The 22,965-nt window shown below is 43.9% G+C and overlaps 1 protein-coding gene across 3 annotated transcripts in view; it reads left to right on the plus strand.

Annotated features, from left to right (window-relative positions):
* The window catches only part of RCBTB1 (RCC1 and BTB domain containing protein 1), a 40,820-nt gene extending 18,694 nt beyond the window's left edge, over positions 1-22,126 (plus strand). For 2 of the 3 annotated variants that reach the window (XM_068267155.1, XM_068267154.1), the window contains exons 5-12: positions 424-579; positions 3,958-4,065; positions 5,849-5,988; positions 12,477-12,667; positions 13,618-13,744; positions 16,540-16,691; positions 18,202-18,332; positions 20,458-22,126. In XM_068267155.1, coding sequence (XP_068123256.1) covers positions 424-579; positions 3,958-4,065; positions 5,849-5,988; positions 12,477-12,667; positions 13,618-13,744; positions 16,540-16,691; positions 18,202-18,332; positions 20,458-20,598 — 1,146 coding nt within the window. In that variant the 3' untranslated portion in view covers positions 20,599-22,126. The remainder of the gene's footprint in view (positions 1-423; positions 580-3,957; positions 4,066-5,848; positions 5,989-12,476; positions 12,668-13,617; positions 13,745-16,539; positions 16,692-18,201; positions 18,333-20,457) is intronic. The other variant, XM_068267156.1, reaches the window with a different exon arrangement.
* Positions 22,127-22,965: the final 839 nt, after the last annotated feature.

The following is a 22,965-nucleotide window of genomic DNA, read 5'->3' on the forward strand; positions in this document are numbered from 1 at the left end:
GTGCACTAGGCCTAACTGTGCAAAGCGGTATCAGCTGCATGCTCTCATCACTGCAAGTGGCGGCTAGGGATGATCAGATATACAGATTGTTCTGAGTTGATGCAAATGTATGCAGCTTGAAAATGGACCAATCAATACATTTGCATAATTTCTGAACAATTTGCATCTCATTGATCATCCCTAGTGGCAACGTGTGTCTTGCAAGACTCACACTGGCTAAGTGGAAACTGACCCTTAATCTTAACTTGCATGCAGGGCAGTGCCTGGTGCAGAAATCTGCAGCCTGTAGTCTGTATTTTTTCTTTATCACAATGCGTTTGGGGGGGGGGGGGGGGAACGCATTCAACATTAACTGATCCACTGAACTGCAAATGGCAAGTGACATGCACGAACTGTTAAATCATTTGGTTTCTCCTAATGTAGGTATTTGCATGGGGTTATAACAACTGTGGACAGATTGGTATGGGGACCACTACCAATCAACCAGTTCCTCGGAGGGTGTCTGCCCAGATGCAGTGCAAGGCAGTAGCTATAGCAGCTGGGCCAACTTCTTCTATGGCAATAACTGAGAATGGCCAGGTGAGTGACTGAGCAGCTCCCCTGTACCAGTAGTTGTCTGGAGTAAACTTGAGTTTGTCCTCCAGAGTTCATGAAAAGCGAAAATGAGATTTAAACCTGTCTTGGATATCTGTAAAATGGAGATCTGGCCACTGGCCCAGTGCCCCTCGGTCCCCTCTGATACTTGTAAATGGTAATGTCACCCATTTACCCAAAGACAGGAAGTAAACAGGTGGGGTAGAGGCCAGCTGTTTGGGGAAAACTGTGCCTTGGCCTGGTAAATATACATTTAGGCTTCTGATATGAAAGGAGAGCAGATAATGGCAAGTAGGAATGGTCAGTGAGATGCAAAGCATTCTGACTCGATACATGTAAACTCTGCATGTAGCTTAAAAAGATCAGCCAAATGTTATACTTTGAGGACACTTGGTCGGTTTTCAAGCTGCATATATTTTCATCCAAAATTTACATAATCCCGCATTAACTCAGAATTATATACATCTGATTGCAGAACCCAACTAGCAAGGGACAGGTAGGGTTAAGCCTAACACAGCTGTGAAGTTGCAGCCAATGGAGTGATTACCAGCAGAGTTTCTCAGTCACCTGTGTTCTGTAGGCTTCAGCTTCAACTCAAGGGGCAGCTGAAGCATACACGAGTAGCTCCTTCCTTCTGACACCTAGGTGACTGCCACTCCATTACTATTGATTCCTTTCTCTGAAAGGGCCATTATTGCAGAAAGGAAAAAAAATTGCATTTGACTTTATACCCTTGGGTAGGCTTGGGTAAGAAAAACAAAGTTCTGATGCTGTGACACTGTTAAGCACAAGGCTTTTCAGTGCTGCTCTGTAGAGTTTTAGTCTGGAGGTTCACTTTAATGAGTTGTTGAAATAAGTGTAGCAAGGAAGAGCAGCCTTCTCATAGTCTGCATTGTTTGGCGATTGCAGGTTAAATTGTCAAGTGCACACCTGTGTCCATCGACTTCCCTAGGAACTTTCCCCACAGTGTGCTAAATTCTGAGAATTCTCTGGATTGCACTTCAGTAGAATTTTTAAAATAGAAAAGTTGATTTTAAAAATGTTGTACTGATCACTGACTTCTGATGTCCCTCCCCATCCATTCAGTGCTTGATATGAATATGATCTCCTGTCTGCATTCTTACTGCCTGTGACATCTTGTCTAAGGGCAAATATGGTCATCTCGAATACTATGGCAATTGGCATGTGTAAATTGTAACCTACAATCACAGAAAATATGAAACCGGGTAGCTTTTCACTTTCATCTGCAACCATCCCCCCCCCCCCCCCCCAAACTCCCTTTGCGCATGGAATCAGTTTGGGATTTATCACCCACATATATTTTAATCTGGAAGGCTGGATCACCTAGGTTCTGGTGCATAGATCTGCCTTGCAGAAAATGGCCCTGGCCTTTTCCGTATTGGATTTAGATAAGACAGCCCTCTTTCTGCAAGGGGGCAGGGCTACACACCAGTACCTAGCTCATATGGGGCTCTGCTGAATCTCCTTATACAGACTGTGCCGCAGGATTTACATTGGCAGTGACAGGCCAGGATGGTTGACAGGGTAGAGTCGGCTTCCTGGCCAGGAGCGTTTGGTTCCAAAAAGCAAATGCTATCTTAATATAGCTTTAAAAGCTCGAAGCTTTGAAAGTGTGTAACAATGCCTAGTACACACCATATAATTTTCTGTTAGATTTTTCTGTAATTGGATTATTTTCTGTAAAGTACTGGTAGAAACTGGTCATAATCTCTGGTGCATTGTTTTCTGGTTATCTCCTGCTGAGTAGAACAATGCCTAATTGCTAGGCAGATAGATGGTAAGATAAAGTCCAACATGTGGGAAATATATCTATCCGGCAGGCTAAAGGCCCATACACATGTCGGATTTCCGCAAACGACGGGTCGTTTGAATGTCCTGTCGTTTGAACATCCCGTTGTTCGCCCGCTAAATCGGGTGTGTGTACAGGCTGGCGTTCGCTTGATAAGGGTGAGTTCAAACTCACCCTTATCAAGCGAACGACAGCCTGTACACACGCCCGATTTAGCGGGCGAACGACGGGACGTTCAAACGACCCGTCCGCGGAAATCCGACGTGTGTATGAGCCTTAACAGAAAATTGTAAGGTGTATTCCCAGCATTAACCACCCTGGCGTTCTATTTATTTTGCCAGGGTGGCTGCGCTAGCTACATGATTCCCCCCCTCCCTGCTCCTTCCCTCCCACCCTTCCGAGCGCCGCCGGGGATCAAGCCCGTTCGGAAATCCCGTTCTGAACGGGATTTCCTTTAGGGCTTCCCTGTCGCCATGGCGATGATCATGATGTCATCGTCACCTTTCAGCGCTGCCTGGCACTGATTGGCCAGGCTGTGCACGGGGTCTGCGGGGGGGGGGCCCTCTTTTGCGTCTGGTAGCGGCACATCGGCTGCGGCGATCGTTACAAACTTTGCTTGCTGCGTGTTTTAAAAAAAAAAAAAAAATCAAATTAGGCCAAGCTGGGCCTGAGCGGCGCCCTCCGGCGGTCATTGACAAGCTGAGCTTGTCAATACCGCCAAGGAGGTTAAGGTAGCCATACACTGGTCTATTTATTTAGATAGATCCCACTCTGATCGAATCTGATCGTATGGCTGCCTTTACTGCAAACAGATTGTGATCGGTTTCATGCTGAAACCGATTCACAATCTGTGGTGGTGCTGCCTGGCTGCCTCCCTTCCTCCACCCCCTGCATACATTACCTGCTCCGGCTGGTGCAACTCCCCCGGTCTCCGCCGTCTGCTACTGTTTAAACTTCCTGCTGGGACAGGAACTTCAGTAAAGCCAAGCCAGCCGGACCCGGAGACCAGCGCAAAGAAGACAGCGGAGACCAGGGGAGTCGCGCCGGCCGGGGCAGGTAATGTATTGCCGGTAGAGTGGGTAGTCGGGCATTCGAACGCCGCTATCGTCGTACTCCCGACCCGCCAGCGATCGAGCAAAAGCTTCTGCATGGATGGACCGACGGAAACAATTGATTTCGGACGGAAATCTATATTCTGTCAGCGTTTGCGCAACGATTTCACAACAGATTCGATCAGTGATCGAATCTGCTGTATATCAGCGGAAAATTGTTAGGTGTATGGGCTCCTTTAGAGGCATTTCATCACTGCCAAGCAACAAGATTGTTATATGCAAATTGGAGGAGTCAGTGGAATCCTAAATGGGATCTGGTTTTTGTACCGACTTTACAGCCCTGGGATTGTAAAGTCCAACCAGAATGAGTAATACAATTCTTCTAGTACAGTTTTGTTTAACTTTAAAATTATTATATTTTTTTTTTTTTTTACAAGTTTTATAATGCTGCCATAATGGTTAATTAATTTTTTTTTTTTTTTTCTTTCCCTCTTCCCTCAGTTATACGGTTGGGGTTACAATGGCACTGGTCAGCTTGGGTTAGGCAGTACTGGAAACCAGTTGATTCCTTGTCGAGTGGTGTTTGCCCCTCAAGTTTGTGTGGTACAGGTATGTCACATCTTCCACTATCGGCTATTGCCAGCAGTAGGAAGACTTTGCAACACTTGCTAAGAGTTGTATCTGGACAAATAAGAACAGATTTTCTTTTGTGTATTTTTAAGACAGTTCTAGGATGACCTATGATTTTGAAAGAGCTCCGGCTTGGCGATGCCTCACTAAATTGGGTTATAAGAATCTCCTGTTAAGTGATTGCTGTTTAGAAATAACACTGCATTTTATACCTGCTCCATACCAACGTTGGTCTCTCTCAGCATAGGATGAAACTTGAGTAAAAAAAGGATTGGCATTTAAATAGTTGCAAACTTAAATTCACCCCTTGATTAACTTCCAGGTGTTGCTTTAATACTTGATAACTTGACCTTTGCAACAGAGGTCCCCTCATTCTGTTCATTAACCATTAAGTGTTGCATCCCTGGGTTTTTACCCTATAATAATACTGACCATTTTGGCATGCGGCTGTATGGCTATAGATACAGCAATATGTTTTTTTACTTATGCCATCAAAGTGATACAAGTCTATATTTCTTTTGGGACAATCTAGGCTTTCTTTGGGTAATATAATTTTTTTTTTTTTTTTTAACCAATAATTGTTTAATAGGCATTTTTCAGAGGGGAAAAAGAAGGGTAAATGCAGAAAATACTTTCACCCTTTCTAATTTTCGCCAGATAAATGCCATGGATTATCATATATGCCATTGCTCATCACTAGTTGAGCATATGTCATTATTGCCAGCCTGTAAATCTGTAGCAACTGGATGCTATCACTGGGGTGCACAGTTAGGCGGACCCCAGTCCTGTACAGATACTTTGCTAGGCAACAACATAGCTACAGTGGTGGGTCCTTGAATTGTTGCCCTAGTGATAGGCCAAGACACAAGGGGCTAAAATTGGGGTGTAAAACATAACCTCAGTAAAGGGGGGGGGGGGGGGAAGGAAGAGTCCGCCCCCTCCTTTAGTGTTTGAAAACTACATACATATAAAATGTAATTTCTCTCAGCATAAAATTCATTACAAATTACCTTTTTTACCTCTGTTGCTGTCAATTACAGTAGGTAGTACTAAACAGTTAGCAACAGTTCTGTAAGTGCTTTTTTTAAATAACTGAGAATTTTCCATGAGCAGATGGACGAGTCTGAAACCTGTCAGATTGTCAGTGCCTACTGTACATCACAGCGGCATAGTAAAATAGTGCATTTTTCACGATATTTGTCCTTTAACCATAGCCTTGCAGAAGCATAAACTTCTTTTCTCAAGTGTATCCTTGTCTTGGCTTATGTTTAAAGGGATACTGTAGGGGGGTTGGGGAAAAATGAGTTGAACTTACCCGGGGCTTCTAATGGTCCCTGGCAGACATCCTGTGCCCGCGCAGCCACTTACCGATGCTCCGGCCCTGCCTCCGGTCAACTTCTGGAATTTCAGACTTTAAAGTCTGAAAACCACTGCGCCTGCGTTGCCGTGTCCTCGCTGCCGCTGATGTCACCAGGAGCGGACTACGCAGACACAGACCATACTGGGCCTGTGCAGTATGCTCCAGGTGACATCAGCGGGAGCGAGGACACGGCAACGCAGGCGCAGTGGTTTTCAGACTTTAAAGTCTGAAATTCCAGAAGTGGACCGGAGGCGGGGCCGGAGCATCGTGGCTGCACGGGCACAGGATGTCTGCCGGGGACCATTAGAAGCCCCGGGTAAGTTCAACTCCTTTCCCCCCGACACCCCCCTGCATCTTTAGTGTTTGATACAAAGTATTGACTTATCTATCTCCTCTTTGCAGATTGTGTGTGGCTATAGCCATACTATGGGGCTGACTGATCAGGGTCATCTTTACTCCTGGGGAGCGAATGGGAATGGACAGCTGGGTATTGGCAACAAAAGTAACCAGCTTTCTCCTGTGAGAGTTGAAACAAGAGAACGGTACTATATTACTTCCTCCATACTATTGGGAATATTATTTTATAATAGTATGCCTGTATTTAGTGCAGGCTGCATGCAGTGAAGGAGTCTGTGTCAAGCGTTGTAAATTACTTTGGTTGGGAAGTTTAGTGTGGCCGTGTTTAATACTTTGTTTCACACCATGTCTTTGTACATATATGTTGTAATTAGTTGCAATGAAGGTATTAAAGGTCAGCACTACCTCAAGCAGCCTTTACAGTTGTGCTGTGCGTTTGGCACCCATAGACCTTTGGGAAACCTAATAGAAACTCGCCTCAGGTGACCACTGATTAAAGGGAGTTTCTTTTGCTAGAAGTCTGTGTGAACACTGGTGTAGATTCACCAGAAATAGTGCAAGGAAAATTTGAGAAAAGGGGAAGCGCAAGTTTCAGCTGTTGGGTACAAAAATAGACACTGATTAGCTGTGTGGAAAGTTTACTTCAATTTTCTTTGCACTGGCTTTGATAAATCTAACTCTTCCTGGGTTAATTAATTTGCATTTATTCTAAACCCTTATAATGCTTGGAATGCAAACTGAAAGCCAGGAAGGTGTCTAGAGGTCCGCTTTGAAGCAAGCCTGAGTCCATTCCAAGTCCATGAAATAACTTTTTGGAAACATTACTGGTTCGTCTTGTGATGGTTCCATGCTGGGCCTTTGTTTTGTGCGAGAATAGTTTTGGTATTTTGAATTCAGGACCATGTGGTTTGGCACCCAAACGCACGCATTAAGCACTGAACACCAGGACAGGGTACGTTTCATTAGCACAGACACTTCCTCCTTGCAAGCGGGGTGGAGGAAGTATCGGAGTTAAATGAAACTCACCCAATCGTGCTATTCAGTGCTGACTGTATCTAGGTGCCGAAAAACCTGGTCTCAAATTCAAACACCCACACTGGGGGAAGTGAGACACCGGCATAATCTGTACTTGGGATGGTCTGAGTTTATGCAGGTTTATTCAAATTGTTTATGTAAATGCAGGGCTGTGGAGCCGGTACAAAAATCTTCCGACTCGGACTCCTCAGTTTATTGAAACCTCCGACTCCAGTACCCAGAATTGCTCCGACTCCACAGCCCTGTGTACATGTAGGCAGCTTGAAAATGATCAGTCATAATACCACCTCAGCAGATTTTGGTCCATTTTTCAAGCTGCGTAAATTTGTATAAGTATTTGAACAAGCCTGTATGAACTTGGAGTGTTTTACTGTACATCTCCTTTACCATCACTAGTGCTCACTGCTACCTGCCTCTCTGAGCTGCTTTCATTGACCAACTGCCTCCATCTTTCCTCAGATGATGGTGACTGGACTTGTGGCATAAGTTTTCAGTTGGCCTAGAATACATCTTCCTGTGAGATGAAAACCAGGGCTGAGGAGTAGAGTGAGTTGGAGCAATTTTTGGGTACCTGGAGTCGGGAAAAAATGCACCGACTCATAATGAATTTAAACTGTAATTAAAATAGAAAATATGATAAAATGTTCTATTTCTCAGAGTCATATAGTCATAAGTTATATATACAGTAATAGCTGTGCATAACCCACACAAATGAAATAGACCAATCAAAAATAGTTGTACTGCTTCAATAAAGAAGTCCCCGTATTAAAGTCAGATATACAGTACATATCTGATTGTGACTGTATATATGTGTACACGGGAATCTTCTATATATAGTAAACATCTATGCTGTAAGAATAAAGCCTGATGTGTAGCTGTGTCACTAATAGAGATGGTCGATGAGATGCAAATTCTGCGTTGCTAATGTATGCACTTCTTTTGCTCAGGAAATGAAATCTGGTATGTTATAGTTTGGTGTCTACGAATTAAAGGGTGACTGAGACTGATGAACCACCTGGATCTTCTGCTATGAGTCCCAGTAATTCATTCGGTCAGAGGCTACGTGCCGCTTCCACTGCCAATAGTGCTGCGCATGTGTAGTACGCTCGCGGCGGAGTGTGTGCTTGCGCACTGTGCAAGACTGGTTCAAGTGCCTGGACCCATAGCAGAAGATCCAGGGGGCGTAGGACAGCAAGGGACTGATTAGCCTGAAGGGGGCTGGAGGAAGCCCCAGGTATGTATAAAACTTTCATTGTTTACTTTAAAGGGAACCTTAACTGAGAGGGATATGGATGTTTACTTTTAAACAATACCAGTTGCTTGTCAGTCCTGCTGATCTCTTTAGCAGCAGTAGTGGCTGAATCGCACACCTAAAACAAGCATGCAGCTATTCCAGTCTGACTTCAGTCAGAGCATCTGATCTGCATGCTTATTGAGGGGCTGTGGCTAAAAGTATCAGGCCACATACACACATCAGACCAGTCTTTGGAAAATGAAAGATCACAGACCAATTTTACCCCCTTCCATGTAGTATGAGAGCCATACCTACAGTCTATTCTATTGAGCTGAACTCCCCATCAGATAGAAATCTTTGCAGGATGCTGAACACATGCAAAATATCAGTATCTGTTCCTGCAAAAGATCCGTTCCTGCAAAATGCATTCATAGTCTATCTTCAGATCCTCATACACACCTTGTTTACCACACATTCATCTGCAGATCAGATCCACCAGGATGGATATTCAGACCTGCAGATGATTGTCTGATCTTGTTTAACAGACATTCACCTGCAGGTGTGTGAGGATCTGCAGATATCAGACTATGGGCCTGATTCACAAAGCGGTGCAAACTTTTTCGTGGACTTTTGCGCGCGCAATTTGCCGCGATTCGCGCGATTGCGGACTTTTGCGCGCGCAATTTGCCGCAAATTGCGTGCGCAAAAGTCCGCGAAAAAGTTTGCACCGCTTTGTGAATCAGGCCCTATGAATGCTTTTTGCAGGAACAGATCTTTTGCATGTGTGCAGCATCATGCAAAGATTTCTATCTGATGGAGAGTTCAGCTCAATAGAATAGACTGTGTAGGTATGGCTCTCATACTACATGGAAGGAGGTAAAATTGGTCTGTGATCTTTCATTTTCCAAAGACTATGGTCTGTGTGTATGCACCTTTTAGACACAGGATCAGCAGGAGAGTCAGGCAACTGGTATTTTAAAAGGAAAAATCCATAGCCTTCTCAGTTTAGTTTCCCTTTAAGTTACACAGTAGTACTATACTTATGCACTCGCCACAGAGCTGCAGGGAATTCACTGAGAATGTTGTGCACATTGAACACAGAGGTGTTGTCTATCACCCATAAACCTGGTTCAGATTGTGCATGAAGACTGTGTAAGGCCTGGTGCACACCAGAGGAGTTTTTCTGAGCGTTTTGAGTTTTTAAATCTGCTGCTAATGTTATCCTATGTGTCTGTACACTGGAGCAATGAGGTTTTGTAAAAAAAACCATAGCATTACATTGAGAAGAGCTTTTAGAGGTTTGAAAAGCTTTTCCCAATGTAATGCTCTGGTTTTTTCTTTTTTTTTTTTACAAAACTTCATTGCTCCAGTGTGCACAGACACAGGATAACATTAGCAGCAGATTTAAAAACTCAAAACGCTCAGCAAAACTCCTCTGGTGTGCACCAGGCCTAATAGAGGAAGAATAGCCTCATTTTCCTGCGGAGTACCTGCACATCACTCTTACATGTACCCACAGTTACATTGCCTAGGGCCTGATGTTCTTTGTTCCTGTCTGTACCTTCTACAAGTACTCTTACCAAGGACTAATTTTAGGCCTCGTTCGCGTCTATGCAGTGCAGATGGCCGTGTAATCGGAACGCATTGTGTACAATCGCAAGCCATCTGCGCTGCTACCCGCTGCACTGCTGATACCATCCATTGACAGTGAATGGGTCAGCTCTGCGCTTGCGGGCAGAATGCATGCAGCAGTATGAAAGCGCATGATACTGCAGTGCAATGCATTTGATGTGAACGGCAGAAGGGCTGTCTATACCCTTCTGCGGTTCTTGCATGTTACCACGTCATACGCGCTTCCAAATGCGCACAGAAGTGTGTATGATGTGAACGAGGACGAAGTCTGACTAAAAGTGTTAAGAGGCAGAAGATCAGCTGGATAGCCAGGTAACTGGTATTGTGTTAAAGGGAATAAATATGGCAGCCTCCATATCCCTCTCAGTTCAGTTGTCTTTTGAAATTCCTAAGCAGTTAAGAGATGCATTTTATTTTACATACTTTCAATCAACAAGATTGTAATATGCAAATTAGAGGAGTCTGAATCCTAACCTTGGGAGTCGGAGGATTTTTGTACAGACTCCACAGCCCTGATAAAAACTAGCCTAGGCTCTCATGTGCAAGGCATTTATGCATGTCCATATGTGAAAGCACTCTTCCACATGTGAGGCTGAACTGCACACTTTTCACACAATTCAGCCTCTGATTTGTTGGCTATGGGTGTCTTCAGGCTGGACTTCATTGTGGCCCTATAGCAACGTTGGTAACCCCTTGCATGTTGGTGCTTGATGTGTGGCGTGCTTAACGGACAGCAAAAAACACCAAGGCATGTTTTGAGTGTGGCTGCAGCCACGCCCAGGTGTGACTCCATGCGACGGACGTCAGCTGATGCATGGGAGCCGCTAATGGTGAGGCATACACTGCCTTCAGCTTTGTGTGTGTATAAAATAGTAAAAAGAACAAGTATTCCACATAAAAAGGGAGTCTTAACCTCCTTAGCGGTAATCCCGAGTCGGGATGGTAATCCACAGCTCAGAGCAGTAATCCCGAGTTATATACAGGAGCTGTGGTATATTCTTCTTAAAGAGGAACTTCAGCCTAAACAAACATACTGTCATTAAGTTACATTAGTTATGTTAATTAAAATAGGTTATCTCTTACCCACCCTGTTTTTAAAAGAACAGGCACATGTTTGATTTCATAACAGCCATCTTTTTGGTTGAAAGGATGTGACGGAGCATGATACAGTTCTAACTGTCCTGTGTGCTGATCACCCCTCCCAGTTGCTAGGCAATGTGAATAACATAGGAAATCCCATCATGCTTTGCACAGCATCAGGGAAAAAAAGCCCAGGCAGTTTTCTTTGATGGGTGGAGCTTAGCTAAAAATTATGCTTGGTAAGAAAAACAAAGTTCTGATGCTGTGAAACTGTTAAACACCATTTCTTTTCAGATCTGAGTAGATTTTTAGTCCAGAGGTTCACTTTAAAGGGATACTGTAGGGGGTCGGGGGAAAATGAGTGTAAGTTACCCGGGGCTTCTAATGTTCCCCGCAGACATCCTGTGCCCACGCAGCCACTCCCCAATGCTCCGGCCCCACCTCTGGTTCACTTCTGGAATTTCAGACTTTAAAGTCTGAAAACCACTGCGCCTGCATTGGTGTCCTCGCTCCTGCTGATGGCACCAGGAGCGTACTGCGCAGGCCCAGTATGGTCTGTGCCTGCGCCGTGTGCTCCTGGTGACATCAGGGGGGGGCCAGGACACGGCAATGCAGGCGCAGTGGTTTTCAGACTTTAAAGTCTGAAATTCCAGAAGTGAACCGGAGGCGGGGCCGGAGCATCGGTGAGTGGCTGCGCGGGCACAGGATGTCTGCGGGGAACATTAGAAGCCCCGGGTAACTTCAACTCATTTTCTCCCGACCCCCCCCCCCCCCCCTACAGTATCCCTTTAAGGTCTTAAAGCTTGTGGGGAAAAAAAGGTTAGTCTTAAAAATAAGACAGTTTTATTTACCTGGGGTTACTACAGGCCCCCTCCAGAAGTCCTGTGCCTGCTCTGCTCCTAAACAATACTCCGTTCTCCTGCTGCGGCTCAGGTTTACTTTGGATTTCGCTTCAGTCAACAGCATCTTGCACAGGTGCAGTATGAGAATCTCTACTGCACAGGACGCTCCAGGCAACGGGAGTGTGAAAGAGGACGCGCAGTGGCTGGTGACAGGCTCATTTGCCGAAAGTGGGACTGAAGTATTGTTTAGGACTGGCGTGGGCACAGGACATGTGCAGGGGGCCGGTAGAATCCCCAGGTAAGTAACTGCCTTATTTTTTTTTGCCTTATTTGAGCCAGAAATTATTATTTTTTTTTTATTACTCACCTGGGGCTTCTACCAGCCCCCTGCAGCAGTCCTGTGCCCTCAAAGCCACTTACTAATCCTCTGGTCCCCCGCTGCCAGCTACTTTCGTTTGTTTTTTTTTACACCGGGTTGCTTTAAAATGTTAATCTGCTATATTACAATTTTATCTGTTCAGTTTTTAAAATATCTATTGAAATAAAGGGCAGATGTATGCATCTGCCCTTTATCAGGCCGAGCTGCTGTCATGGCTTAATCTGTGCTCAGTCTTCACCTACATAATGCTGATGGCACATTTGACAAGAGGAAGCTTCTCGTTTCCCTATTAAGATTTCTTGAGGCGCGACATCCTGAGCATAAGTCGTGTCTAGGTCAGAATGAACTGTTACTGTTCATAAAAACATTGACTTCATACCTTGTGCTCTACGAGATAAAACTGACATGTAGCTTTTGAAACTTCGAAGTAGAATTCTTTACAGTGGGGGTTTTTTTTTCTCTCTTGTATAGCATTGTGGAGATTGCTGCTTGCCACTCGTCTCATACTTCTGCTGCCAAGTCCCTAGGTGGCCAGATATACATGTGGGGCCCATGCCGAGGCCAGGTCATTCTAACCCCTCATCTCACAAACTTTACCTGCACGGATGATGTGTTTGCCTGCTTCTCCAACCCACCTGTAATGTGGAGAGTGCTTTCTGTGGGTAAGGCTTTTCCTCTTACAGTGCTTACAACTTTCTTTTATTTATTTATTTTTTTTATAGCCACTGACCCAGTAGATGTACATCAGGTGCTCAAACTATAGTTTGACTGCATTATTAAACTCTTGCACTGGACAGAAGGAAACCGGAGAAATGCATCCTGTAGGTATTTCGAGAGTTTAGCCTTTCTAATTCCCCCTTATCTGTGACTAAGCACACATTGTAATTTGATCCCTCAGCTGACTGCCACAGCAGAGATCTCATTTGTAAACACAAGATGTTAAAGGGAGTCTGAAGCAGATTTAAAAAAAATATTGCCTAAGGAGAGGGAAGGCTTTGGGTCCTACAGTGCCTTCCCTTTCTCCTCCCGGTGTCCTTGTTTCCCTGCAGCCTCCTCCATTTGAATCTCCCACCATGGAAAAGTCGGATGATGCATTTTGATAAGACCCGCAGGCTTCTAACTTTTCCACCCCCCCCTCACAGAACAAAAGAAGCTTCCCCTGCCTCCCTCTGCAGTTTAACCTCTTAAGTTCCTGTTTGAAGATGCAGAGGAGCTAGTGGGCAAATCATCTAAGTAGGGCATGTGTAAAGTCTTCTGGTTCACCTAAACTGTGGCAATTAAAACATTAAGAGACTAATGGACAGATTCAAAATGAGCAGAGACAGTATAACAAAACATGTAGATTTTAAAGGAATGTCTTACTTGTAATGCTGTCTCTGCATACTCTTCTGCTCTTACAGACAATGGCCTCCGGTAAATAACCAAACTTCTACCGCACCTGTGAAAATATTGATGAATTTGCACACAAGTCTAAAATACTGAATGCGGTATTTTCCCGCTTTTTTTTTTTTTTCTTCTTCCCCGAACAGCCTTGATGAATTGATGCCAAAGTGTCTGATCTATTAGTAACCCTGCAGAGTCATCAGCTCATTACTTTGCTCTTTCCATGCAGAACCTGAAGAATATTCGACTGTTGCAGAGTGTCTGAAGAGGGAATTTGATAGTGAAGAAACCTCAGATGTAAGATTTAGAGTTGATGGAAAAGAGATACTTGTTCATAGGGCGGTCTTAAAAATACGGCAAGTATATTTCAAGTATTTGTACCCATGAAGTATAATTTGTCTTCAGTAGTATGTGCAATGCCTGAAGCCTTAAGTATTTTGTAGTTAAAATCCTTCATTGAAAGTTTTTTTGCTCCTCACTTACTATTGTCAGTGACTGTCTTTGAGAGAGAAAGTGGTGGGGGGTGGGAGATGTGATGGCCGTAAAAATCAAAACTCTGTCCTGAACCTTTCTAAGGGCTCGTTCACACTACAAGAGTTTTCTAAGCGCTTGTGATTTTAAAAGCTCTTGCTAATGTTATCCTATGAGTGTTCTCACTGGAGCGATATGATTTTGTAAAAATCCCCCGTAGGATTGCATTAGCAAGAGCTTTTAAAATCTCTGGTGTTTAAAAAGCTCTCGCAGTGTGAATCAGCCCAAAGGGTTATGGTAGGCTGGAGAATGAGTGCTTTAGCTTGAATGTGCAAAAAGTTCATTCGTTCAAAAATTACTCAGTCGCTTTACAAGATTTTGGTGTGCACTAGCCCTCACACTGCTAGTGTTAATTACAATCTTAAAGCACACCTGAACTGTGGCTGCCATATTGCCCTTTAAACTCTGCAGATTGCCTGCTTGTTCTGCTGATCCTCTTCCTCCAGTACATTTATCCATAGACCATGAACAAGCATGAAGGTCAGATGTTTCAGACTTAATTAGCCACATGCTTGTTTCAGGTCTCTGCACTCTACTGTAGCCCAATAGATGAGCAGGACTGCCAGGCAACTGGCATGATTAAATAAATATGGCAGCTTTCATATCCCTTACAGTTCAGGTGTAAGTGAATTTTTATCCCAGTATTGAAGTTATTAGCTAAATCAAGAATAAGATCTAGTGTGGGCTAATAGAACAAGTACAGGTATGTAAACACGAATGCAGTCCGAAAGCACACACGAACAGCCAGCTTTGAACACATCACTTCCTGCTATGGTGGCTTCAAAGTACTACTGCCCGTCTTCCCTGCCATCCTGAGAGAAAAGAGAATAGCAGTCATTTATCAGAATTCTCATATACACGTTATGCTGTAGATAGAAGTTATAAAATGTACAGTATCTCTTAAAAGGAAGTACACCTGTAAATATTTTATCTGTTATGGGACCATGCTGAAGATATGACAAGATGAGAAGCTGTGAACCAGAACTCCTAGGAGTGTGTAATGGGATAAACCGGGCCAAAAGTTACCAGAAGTTTATTTTTATGCAGTAATCTTAACACTGAATGAAAAAGAACAAAGGACATACATGGCTAGTTTTAGGAAGTGTATGGTGTTTTATCTCTCCCATTTTCCTTGTTAGAAAGGCTGTAGTTAACTGTCATTTTACAGTTATTCAATAATTTTAACCCAAAGACATAACCGTACATGACTGAGTCAAATGCTGCTTATCTGTAGATATATTTTCAGCTGTTTTTCTTCTAAAAAATCTGCAGCTTGCCTGCTGGTAATGTCTTCTAGCTGCTATATGCACCATATTGGCTTGAAATGAAAGTGAAATTTTCATTTTGCAAAGAAGGCGACCTCTAGAGATTACTGAGTTTGAAGTCACATGCTCTAGATTGTATCCCTTAAATAGGATTTCAAATGTTTGGCTGCAACACATTGACCACAACACTGTCAACACAGGCAGTGTAATGCTACGTACACACATGCGACAACGATCGTTCGTTGAGAACGACAAACGAACTTTTAATTGATGAAAGAACGACCTAAGTAAAGTTAGTTTTAAAATTTGTAACGATCTGATTGTTAGAACGAACGTTACATCACTTAAAGCAACTATTGCGCTTGCGCATAAAAATGAGAAGTTTCATGGAGAAATAGCGAAATGCGCATGTCAAGCCTAGTACGAACGACCGTTTCCAACGATGTACTACTTTTGCAAACGATCGTCGTTGGTAAAAATCTGCCAAGCTAGATCGTTCGTTTTTAACGATCTAGCTCGTCCGTCGTTAGACTTAATGATCTTGGTTGCTTTTTTTTTTTAAATGACCGTCGTTTGAAACGACCGGGGAACGATCGTTTCAAACGACTATAGTCGCATGTGTGTACGCACCTTTAGAGCTTACTTCATTGTGTGCACTTTTGGCAAAGTACCAATTGTTTCAGTTCTGCGCGGCTAATTTCTCCTGCAAAACATGCCTGGGCTGTCTGTACTGAAAGCTCACAGCAGAGTATAGCTTTCAGGATAGAAGAATGATTGATTACGGTTAGTCATGGAAATCCATAGCCAGCTGATATTATAAGTTTTATAAATCGGCAAATGAATAAATTGGGCATACAAGTTTATAACAAGTCTAGTTTAAAGTTTTGATATAAAGTGTGATTATAGTCCCACAACCAAGATTTCAGTAACTACTCTTGGGTGCATAAAACATTTTGAAAGCTTCCCCAAGTATTCCTTTTTATTTTTTCTTTCACAAATTATCTCTTTATGCCCGTGAAGCCAGGCTTAGATCTGGAACAGCAAAAAAGGAGAGGGGCAGAGTGAAGACTCGGGCAAAGATTCTTGCTGGGAATAATTGCATTTGCCAATTAGCCAGAGATGAGCAAGCCTGTAATGCATTCTGCACAGAAGGCATATGTTGCGCACTGGGAATGCCCTTTCAAATGTTCTATTATGTTCGCTTCCCCGCTTTCCTTCCTTTTGCAACCCCAACTTCCCTACAGTCTGAGTTTGGGGGAAGCCAGATAAGTGTTTTACTCACTAGTGGATAAAGTGGTCCCTGAGCAACATGGGCTCACATTAAACTAAATTCTCCCTTTTTTATCTTTTTCTAGATGTGAGCACTTCCGCACAATGTTCCAGTCTCATTGGAGTGAAAGCTGTAAGGATGTTATAGAAATTGACCAGTTTTCATACCCGGTATATTACGCCTTCTTAAAATACCTGTATACGGACAGTGTGGACTTGCCACCAGAGGATGCAATAGGTACTACAGTAGGTTAATTGCCTTACCTTTTCAGATCTTGAAATGTGGTTAACAAAGCTGTTGGATAGTCTGCAAACGGCAGACTTAGTAGGTTACTGGGGCAGAGTATTTCAGGTGTATGTTATGGCCAGAACCTGAAGTCTGGCCACTTCAGGTTCTGGCCGGTCAAAACGCAAAGTGGCTGAGCTACTGCAGCCAATGTCAGAAACCAATTGAGTTTGGTGGTTCTGGCTCCTCCCTCTGTCCCCTCTTCTCACCACTGGCAGCAATCAGTGGCAGTATTGTTTCTCCAGGACTGTGCGGTTCTCCAGCTGAACTTTAGCAGCCAACAGAAGAACGGCCAGTGAATAGCAGCGAGTAGCAGAAAACAAGTGCACACCAATCAACAAGCTAGGCTGGGACTGGTGAGGCCATTAAGACCAATAGGCTTACAGAAAAGGTAAAGTCCTGCCAATCATGCGGTGCTGCTGAGGGAGATGGGAAGTACTGAGAAGCGGATGGCGGCAGAGCTATATAAGTTGCTGAAGGTGAATAGAAGGCTCTCAGGCAGAGTGGCAAGTAGTGTCGTACACTGGAGAGATATAGAAGTTGGGAGGGAAAAACTTTGCTGGTCATTGGGGAATACAGTTCCCAGCGTGCTCTATTTGCTGACCTGGTTGTCTGATGGTAAATGGCTTTTTATTTCTCAGGTAATCATGTGCGATTGTAAATTGTTGGATCAGCCAGAGCCTTGAGGGGGCAGGGGTGGAGCCGGAGCCACCAAACAATTTGTTTCTCACTTTGGCCGCAGTATCGGAGCCACTTCGCAGTTTGGCCGGTCAGAACCCGAAGTGGCCAGACTTTGCATCTACCCTTTCATGGAAAAAATTGTAACTACCCCTTCCTCCCTCACCTAGCTGCTCCCATTCACAAAAAAAACACAGCAAGGCTCCTATGTACTAGATATAGCTACTGTTGGATGGTTGAAAATGTATTGATTCGCGGGAGTGGTCCTTTAGGTTTTTTTTTTTTTTTTTTTTTTAGTTTTTTTTACAACCCTAAATTTCAATCTTATTGTAAACTAGAACATCTCAAAGTATCCCTACTTGGCTCTCTGTTCAGTAGAGATGGTCATTAAGATGAAATCCATTCTGGATTGTATGCAGATGATTGGATCTGGGCTATTCATTAAGTGCACTTACTGGTTTTTGATTGGCCCGGTTCCTGGGTGCATGGAGTCTGCATGAAATTCGTATGAAAGCCAAATGATCTGCCCCTTATTGACCATCTCAACTTTTCAGAGGCTGGCTCTTCTTGAGGAATTAATGTGTGCCCTAAGTCCACACTCCTTTGTTAAAGTTTCAGTGACATGCTAGGCTGCTGTGATGACACGTATTTTCCTATGGAACTTTATGGTTTGTGTGAGTATGAGGGGTCTCCCTTTAATGGTTTTAGTATGGAAAAGAGGGAGTCAAAATGTGTGGTTTGGGGTGTGTGTGTATATATAAAAAATCTATATTTTGCTTTTTAGGTCTGCTAGATCTTGCAACCTCCTACTGTGAGAAAAGATTAAAGAATATGTGTCAGTATATAATCAAGAGGGGGATCACTGTAGAAAATGCTTTCCTGTTACTGTCTGCAGCAATCCGGTATGATGCCAAGGTAATTCTTAGAAGTCATTAGCTGTATTGTGGAGGTCTGGAAAACCTGGAATCTTCCAGAAAGGGGGAAAACACAGGAGACCTTTATGGTGTAGTATGTTATGCAAATAGTATAAATAAGACCAATAAAAGTGGTGCGCATTGCAGAACCGCAACCACAGTGTATCCCGTATATTCCGCCGTATAAGACGCACTTTTTCTCCCCCAAAAAATGGGGAGAAAGTCCCTGCATCTTATACGGCAAAGGCAGGGAATCCCTGACTTAGAGGATGCCCGCCGATACGCTGTCATCAGGGATTCTCTGCCTTGCCTGTGTTCCGCTGTGGCTGCGTTCCCCCTTGCCCCCGCTTGTCCCTACCCCTTCCTGTGTCGCCGGGTTCCCCCCCCCCCCCCATGTGAGAAGCAGCAGAAGCTTACCTCCTCCATCTTTCCCGTGGTGATTGAGGACATCCGGCTCTAGTGTGTGGCTTCCTCTAGTGCTGGCTTCTAATGATGCGTCATCAATTACGCGTCATTAGAAGCCGGCACTAGAGGAAGCCGCACACTGGAGACTGATGTCCTCAATCGCCGCGGGCAAGATGGAGGAGATAAGCTTCTGCCACAGCTGCTTCACGGGGGGGGGGGGGGGTACACCCGGCGACACAGGAGGGGGTAGGGACAAGCGGGGAGACGACGACTTACAGCGGAACACATAGTGGACACAGTGGAGGAGGCACTTGGGGAGAGGACACATAGGGCTGACTGGAGGACACTTGGAAGGTGGGGGGGGGGGGGGGGGGAGACACTTGGGGAGACAGGACACCGGGGGGGGGCGGGGTACAGGGCACATGGTCATGACAGGAGTGGCACCTGGGGGTGACAGGAGTGGCACAGGAGGCCACGATTTGCGGGAGGACATGAACAAGACTCCAGAAATATGGACGCACCAGGTTTAGGTTTTTATATTTTTTTTCCCTAGTTTTTGCCCTCTAAACCTAGGTGCGTCTTATATTCCGGAGAGTCTTATACAGCGAAAAATGCGGTAAGCTTTGGGTGTAATGTATCAGATTACACTTGGATGTATGTCTTCAAACTGTTGGGTTGCTCTCCTCAAATGGTGTAGTTGGGGTGACCAGAGAAGGAGGGGGAAAAGTTAGAAGCCCAACAGGGAGGCCACAAAAAAGTATAAACCTTTAAAACCATTTAAATGGTGATAGTCTCAGTCTGACACACACAGTTTAATGTAAAGTGGCTGGATAGTGTAATGGTTAAGATTCGAACCCAGGTCTCCTGTGTCAGAGGCCTCTGACACAGGAGATCTGGGTTCGAATCTCTGCTCTGCCTGGTCAGTAAGCCAGCACCTATTTAGTAGGAGACCTTGGGCAAGTCTCCCTAACACTGCTACTGCCTATAGAGCGCGTCCTAGTGACTGCAGCTCTGGCGCTTTGAGTCCGTCCAGGAGAAAAGCGCAATATAAATGTTCTGTGTTTTGTTTGTTTGTTGTAAAGAGGCAGGTTTTTTCCCTTGTACAGACCATGCATTTCATGGGAGTCAACCCGCTTCCTCAGGTCAGTAAAGTGTCGCACAGCTTGTAGCAATTGGCATGCTAGTTTTAAATCTGTTGCTTGTTCTTAGTAACTGGCTATAAATACTGTGCTTAGGGACTCATCTGACCTCCCTAGCGGTATTGACGGACATACACGTCAATACAAAACATGCTGGAAACAGTATTGATGTGCATACACGTTAATACTCTCCTGCATTGTAAAGTAGACCCTTGCTTGACACATTTTTGGCAAGTTACAGGAAAAAAGTTATGAAAATTGGATCACTTTTTGCACAAAATCCTGGGGAAATTGAGCGCCAGGTAGGTTAAAGTGCTGTTGCGTTTTTCCAGTGGAAATGCAGATTTCAGCAACTGCTCTTGACCACAAGTAGCTCAGTACGAGTGTACAGGTGTCTTGTGCAGCATCACCGTGCACATGCATGGAGTGCAGATCTCTTCAAGAGGGTCCTGGATGGAAGTCTAGAGGAGGCTGTGGGAAGAACAGGGATTTCAGAAAATTAGGGAAATTAGGAGCATGGCAAGATTGGTAAAGTGTCCCCCTATTCACTTTTTTTTTTTTTTTTTTTTTAATATACTTCAGGATTTGGAAGATTTCTGCTTTAAATTTTGTGTGAGTCACATGACAGAAGTAACACAGACAGCAGCATTCTGGCATATGGATGGCAAACTGCTGAAGACATTTATATTCAATGCTGGAGCATGTGGAGGCTTTAAAAACTAGAGGCGGTACTGTGCTGAGAACTCTAGGTATTGGGAATTGTCCTTTGCCAGTATGGTATCCCTGCAAATTTGAATGCACTAGAAGTTACTCTTGTGACTATAAGCTGCCACTGTCTGGGAAGTAACCTATTCTGAATGTACACAACTGGAATCTGAATGGAACTGATGAATGAGCCGTACAGCAGAAGGAAAGCTGAGAATGTGCTTCTTCAGGGAGAGCTGCTTTTGATACAAATGCATTTCATATGTTTTGATATTTATCTTTGTCATTTAAATGTTTTTATATTTTGAGCACTTATGACATGGGCCTAAATGCACATTAACCTTAACAACATTTTTTTTTTTCTGAGCTAACCTCTAACAGGGCCCATTTATTTGCCTATATAACTGTTCATGGGAATGATTCTTCCTTTAAGTTGTACATTTTGTAGACTGGCTGTACTTTGCCTAGCTATTCGATACTGGATGGCATAAAGTGTACCTGAAGTGAGAATAAGATTTAAAAAAAAAAAAATGGATTCTTGCCTCAGAAGTGGGATGCCTCTGGATAGTCCAGAAGCTTTCCAGATCCTTCAGCCTACTGTTCCAATGTTAATTTTTTTTTTATGGCTGTACTCCAGCCACGTTTGAATGCATCACTACTGGGCATGTATGGAGGTGGTCTGCGCATGCCCAGTAGAACAAAGGGTTTGTGCACAGCTTTCCCTCTGTGCATGAGCACTACATTTTACTGGGCATGTACAAGCCTTATTTGAGCATGCCCAGTTGAGATGTGCTTGTATGTAGCCTGGGGCATGAGCAGAAAGTGGGGGTTAGCAGTGATGATCTTGGAGAATCTAGGAAGCCTCTGGACCGTTCAGAGGCTTCCAACTGCTGAGGCAAGTATCCTGAATTTTACCGACCTCTGTCACAGGTTTTCCTTCAACATAAAGGGCATCTTAATGTCTTGTTTGTCCTTTTTTTTATGTGTTTCTACATAGTTATTTATAGATCTGCTTTGTAAGCAATCACTGCATAGATCTGGATAGTTGTTGGAAGGTTGTGTTTTTTTTTTTTTTTTTGTTTTACAAGCTGCCTGGTAAATGTGAAGTCCTGTAAGGGTGACTCTCACTGGGTGTTTATCACCTACTTTGGCCAAGCATACATTTCATTACTGTCATTGTACATATCCAAAAAGTGCACTTCAAATACTAAATTGCCCCAAAACAGTGTCTGTAAAACTATTTGTCTGGTGATTGGGGGGCTTTTGGCTAATAGAGGAATATGCCAAACTCTCCATTTTAGCCAGTGGGCCTGATGCTGAGCAGCACTGATTGAATCAGATGGCTAGAGAAACATTTGTGAAACTGAGAATGTTCTACCACTGCTTGAGTTATCAAAGAAAAGCGATTTTGTTTTTGTATAAAAATGTCTGCTTTGCTTTTTAAGAACAAAGTGCACTTTGAAATCAAATTTTACCCAAGAAGCAATCAGTGTTCTCTGAATTTTAATATTCATTGATATGTAAAAAATAAAATTATTTTATTGAACTGTCTGGTGTGTGTTTTTTCATATTCAACAATTAATGTCAGAAGACCATGACTTACTGATTTATTTTAGAATGTGCACATTTAAAGCTTGTGCATAGCAGGTATACAATAAATGGCAGCATTTCTGCCCTCTAATTATCTGCAGTATACCATGAATAAAAAAAAATCCTAACCTTTTTAATTAATTGCTTCAATTTAGGCACATTCAGTATATAGAGGGGTGACCTTATTTTATTTCTTCATGTAATCTGAAAATATTGTTTAGAGCAATGAAAAATATAGAAAGACATTTGTAATGACTATAGTGAAACATAAGTTAACCTCTTGAGGACCACAGTGCTACCCCCCCCCCCCCCCAAAGACCAGGCTACTTTTAGTTAAGCCACTGCAGCTTTAAAACCAAGCTGCAGGGCTGCACAGCACACTAGTGATTTCCCCCCCCTTTTCTCCCCACCAACAGAGCTCTCTGTTGGTGGGGTCTGATCACAAGTGGTGCCTAACCCTAAAAAAATACCTGGTGGTGCCCAACCCTAACGCTAAGACCCCCCCCTTTTGGTGTGTAACTCTAAGTCCCCCCCCCCCCCCCCTGGTGGTGCCTAAACCTTAATTTCCCAGAACGTCATTTCGGACAGCACCCCTGGATGAGACCTGTCTCCCTCCCCACTGTGGACAGGAAACTGTTAAAAGAAGAATTTGCATAAGCAATAGGCAGCCACATATAAGATACTACACCTGACACAGTACCTCAGTTTAGTTTCCTGTCCCGGACGGGATGCATGGGAGAGGTCTCCAGGAGTGCCATCCATGTCAGGCGGCAGGGGCAGCGTTTTCCAGGGCTC

Source organism: Hyperolius riggenbachi, chromosome 2 (genome assembly GCF_040937935.1).
Source record: "Hyperolius riggenbachi isolate aHypRig1 chromosome 2, aHypRig1.pri, whole genome shotgun sequence".
NCBI lineage: Eukaryota > Metazoa > Chordata > Amphibia > Anura > Hyperoliidae > Hyperolius > Hyperolius riggenbachi.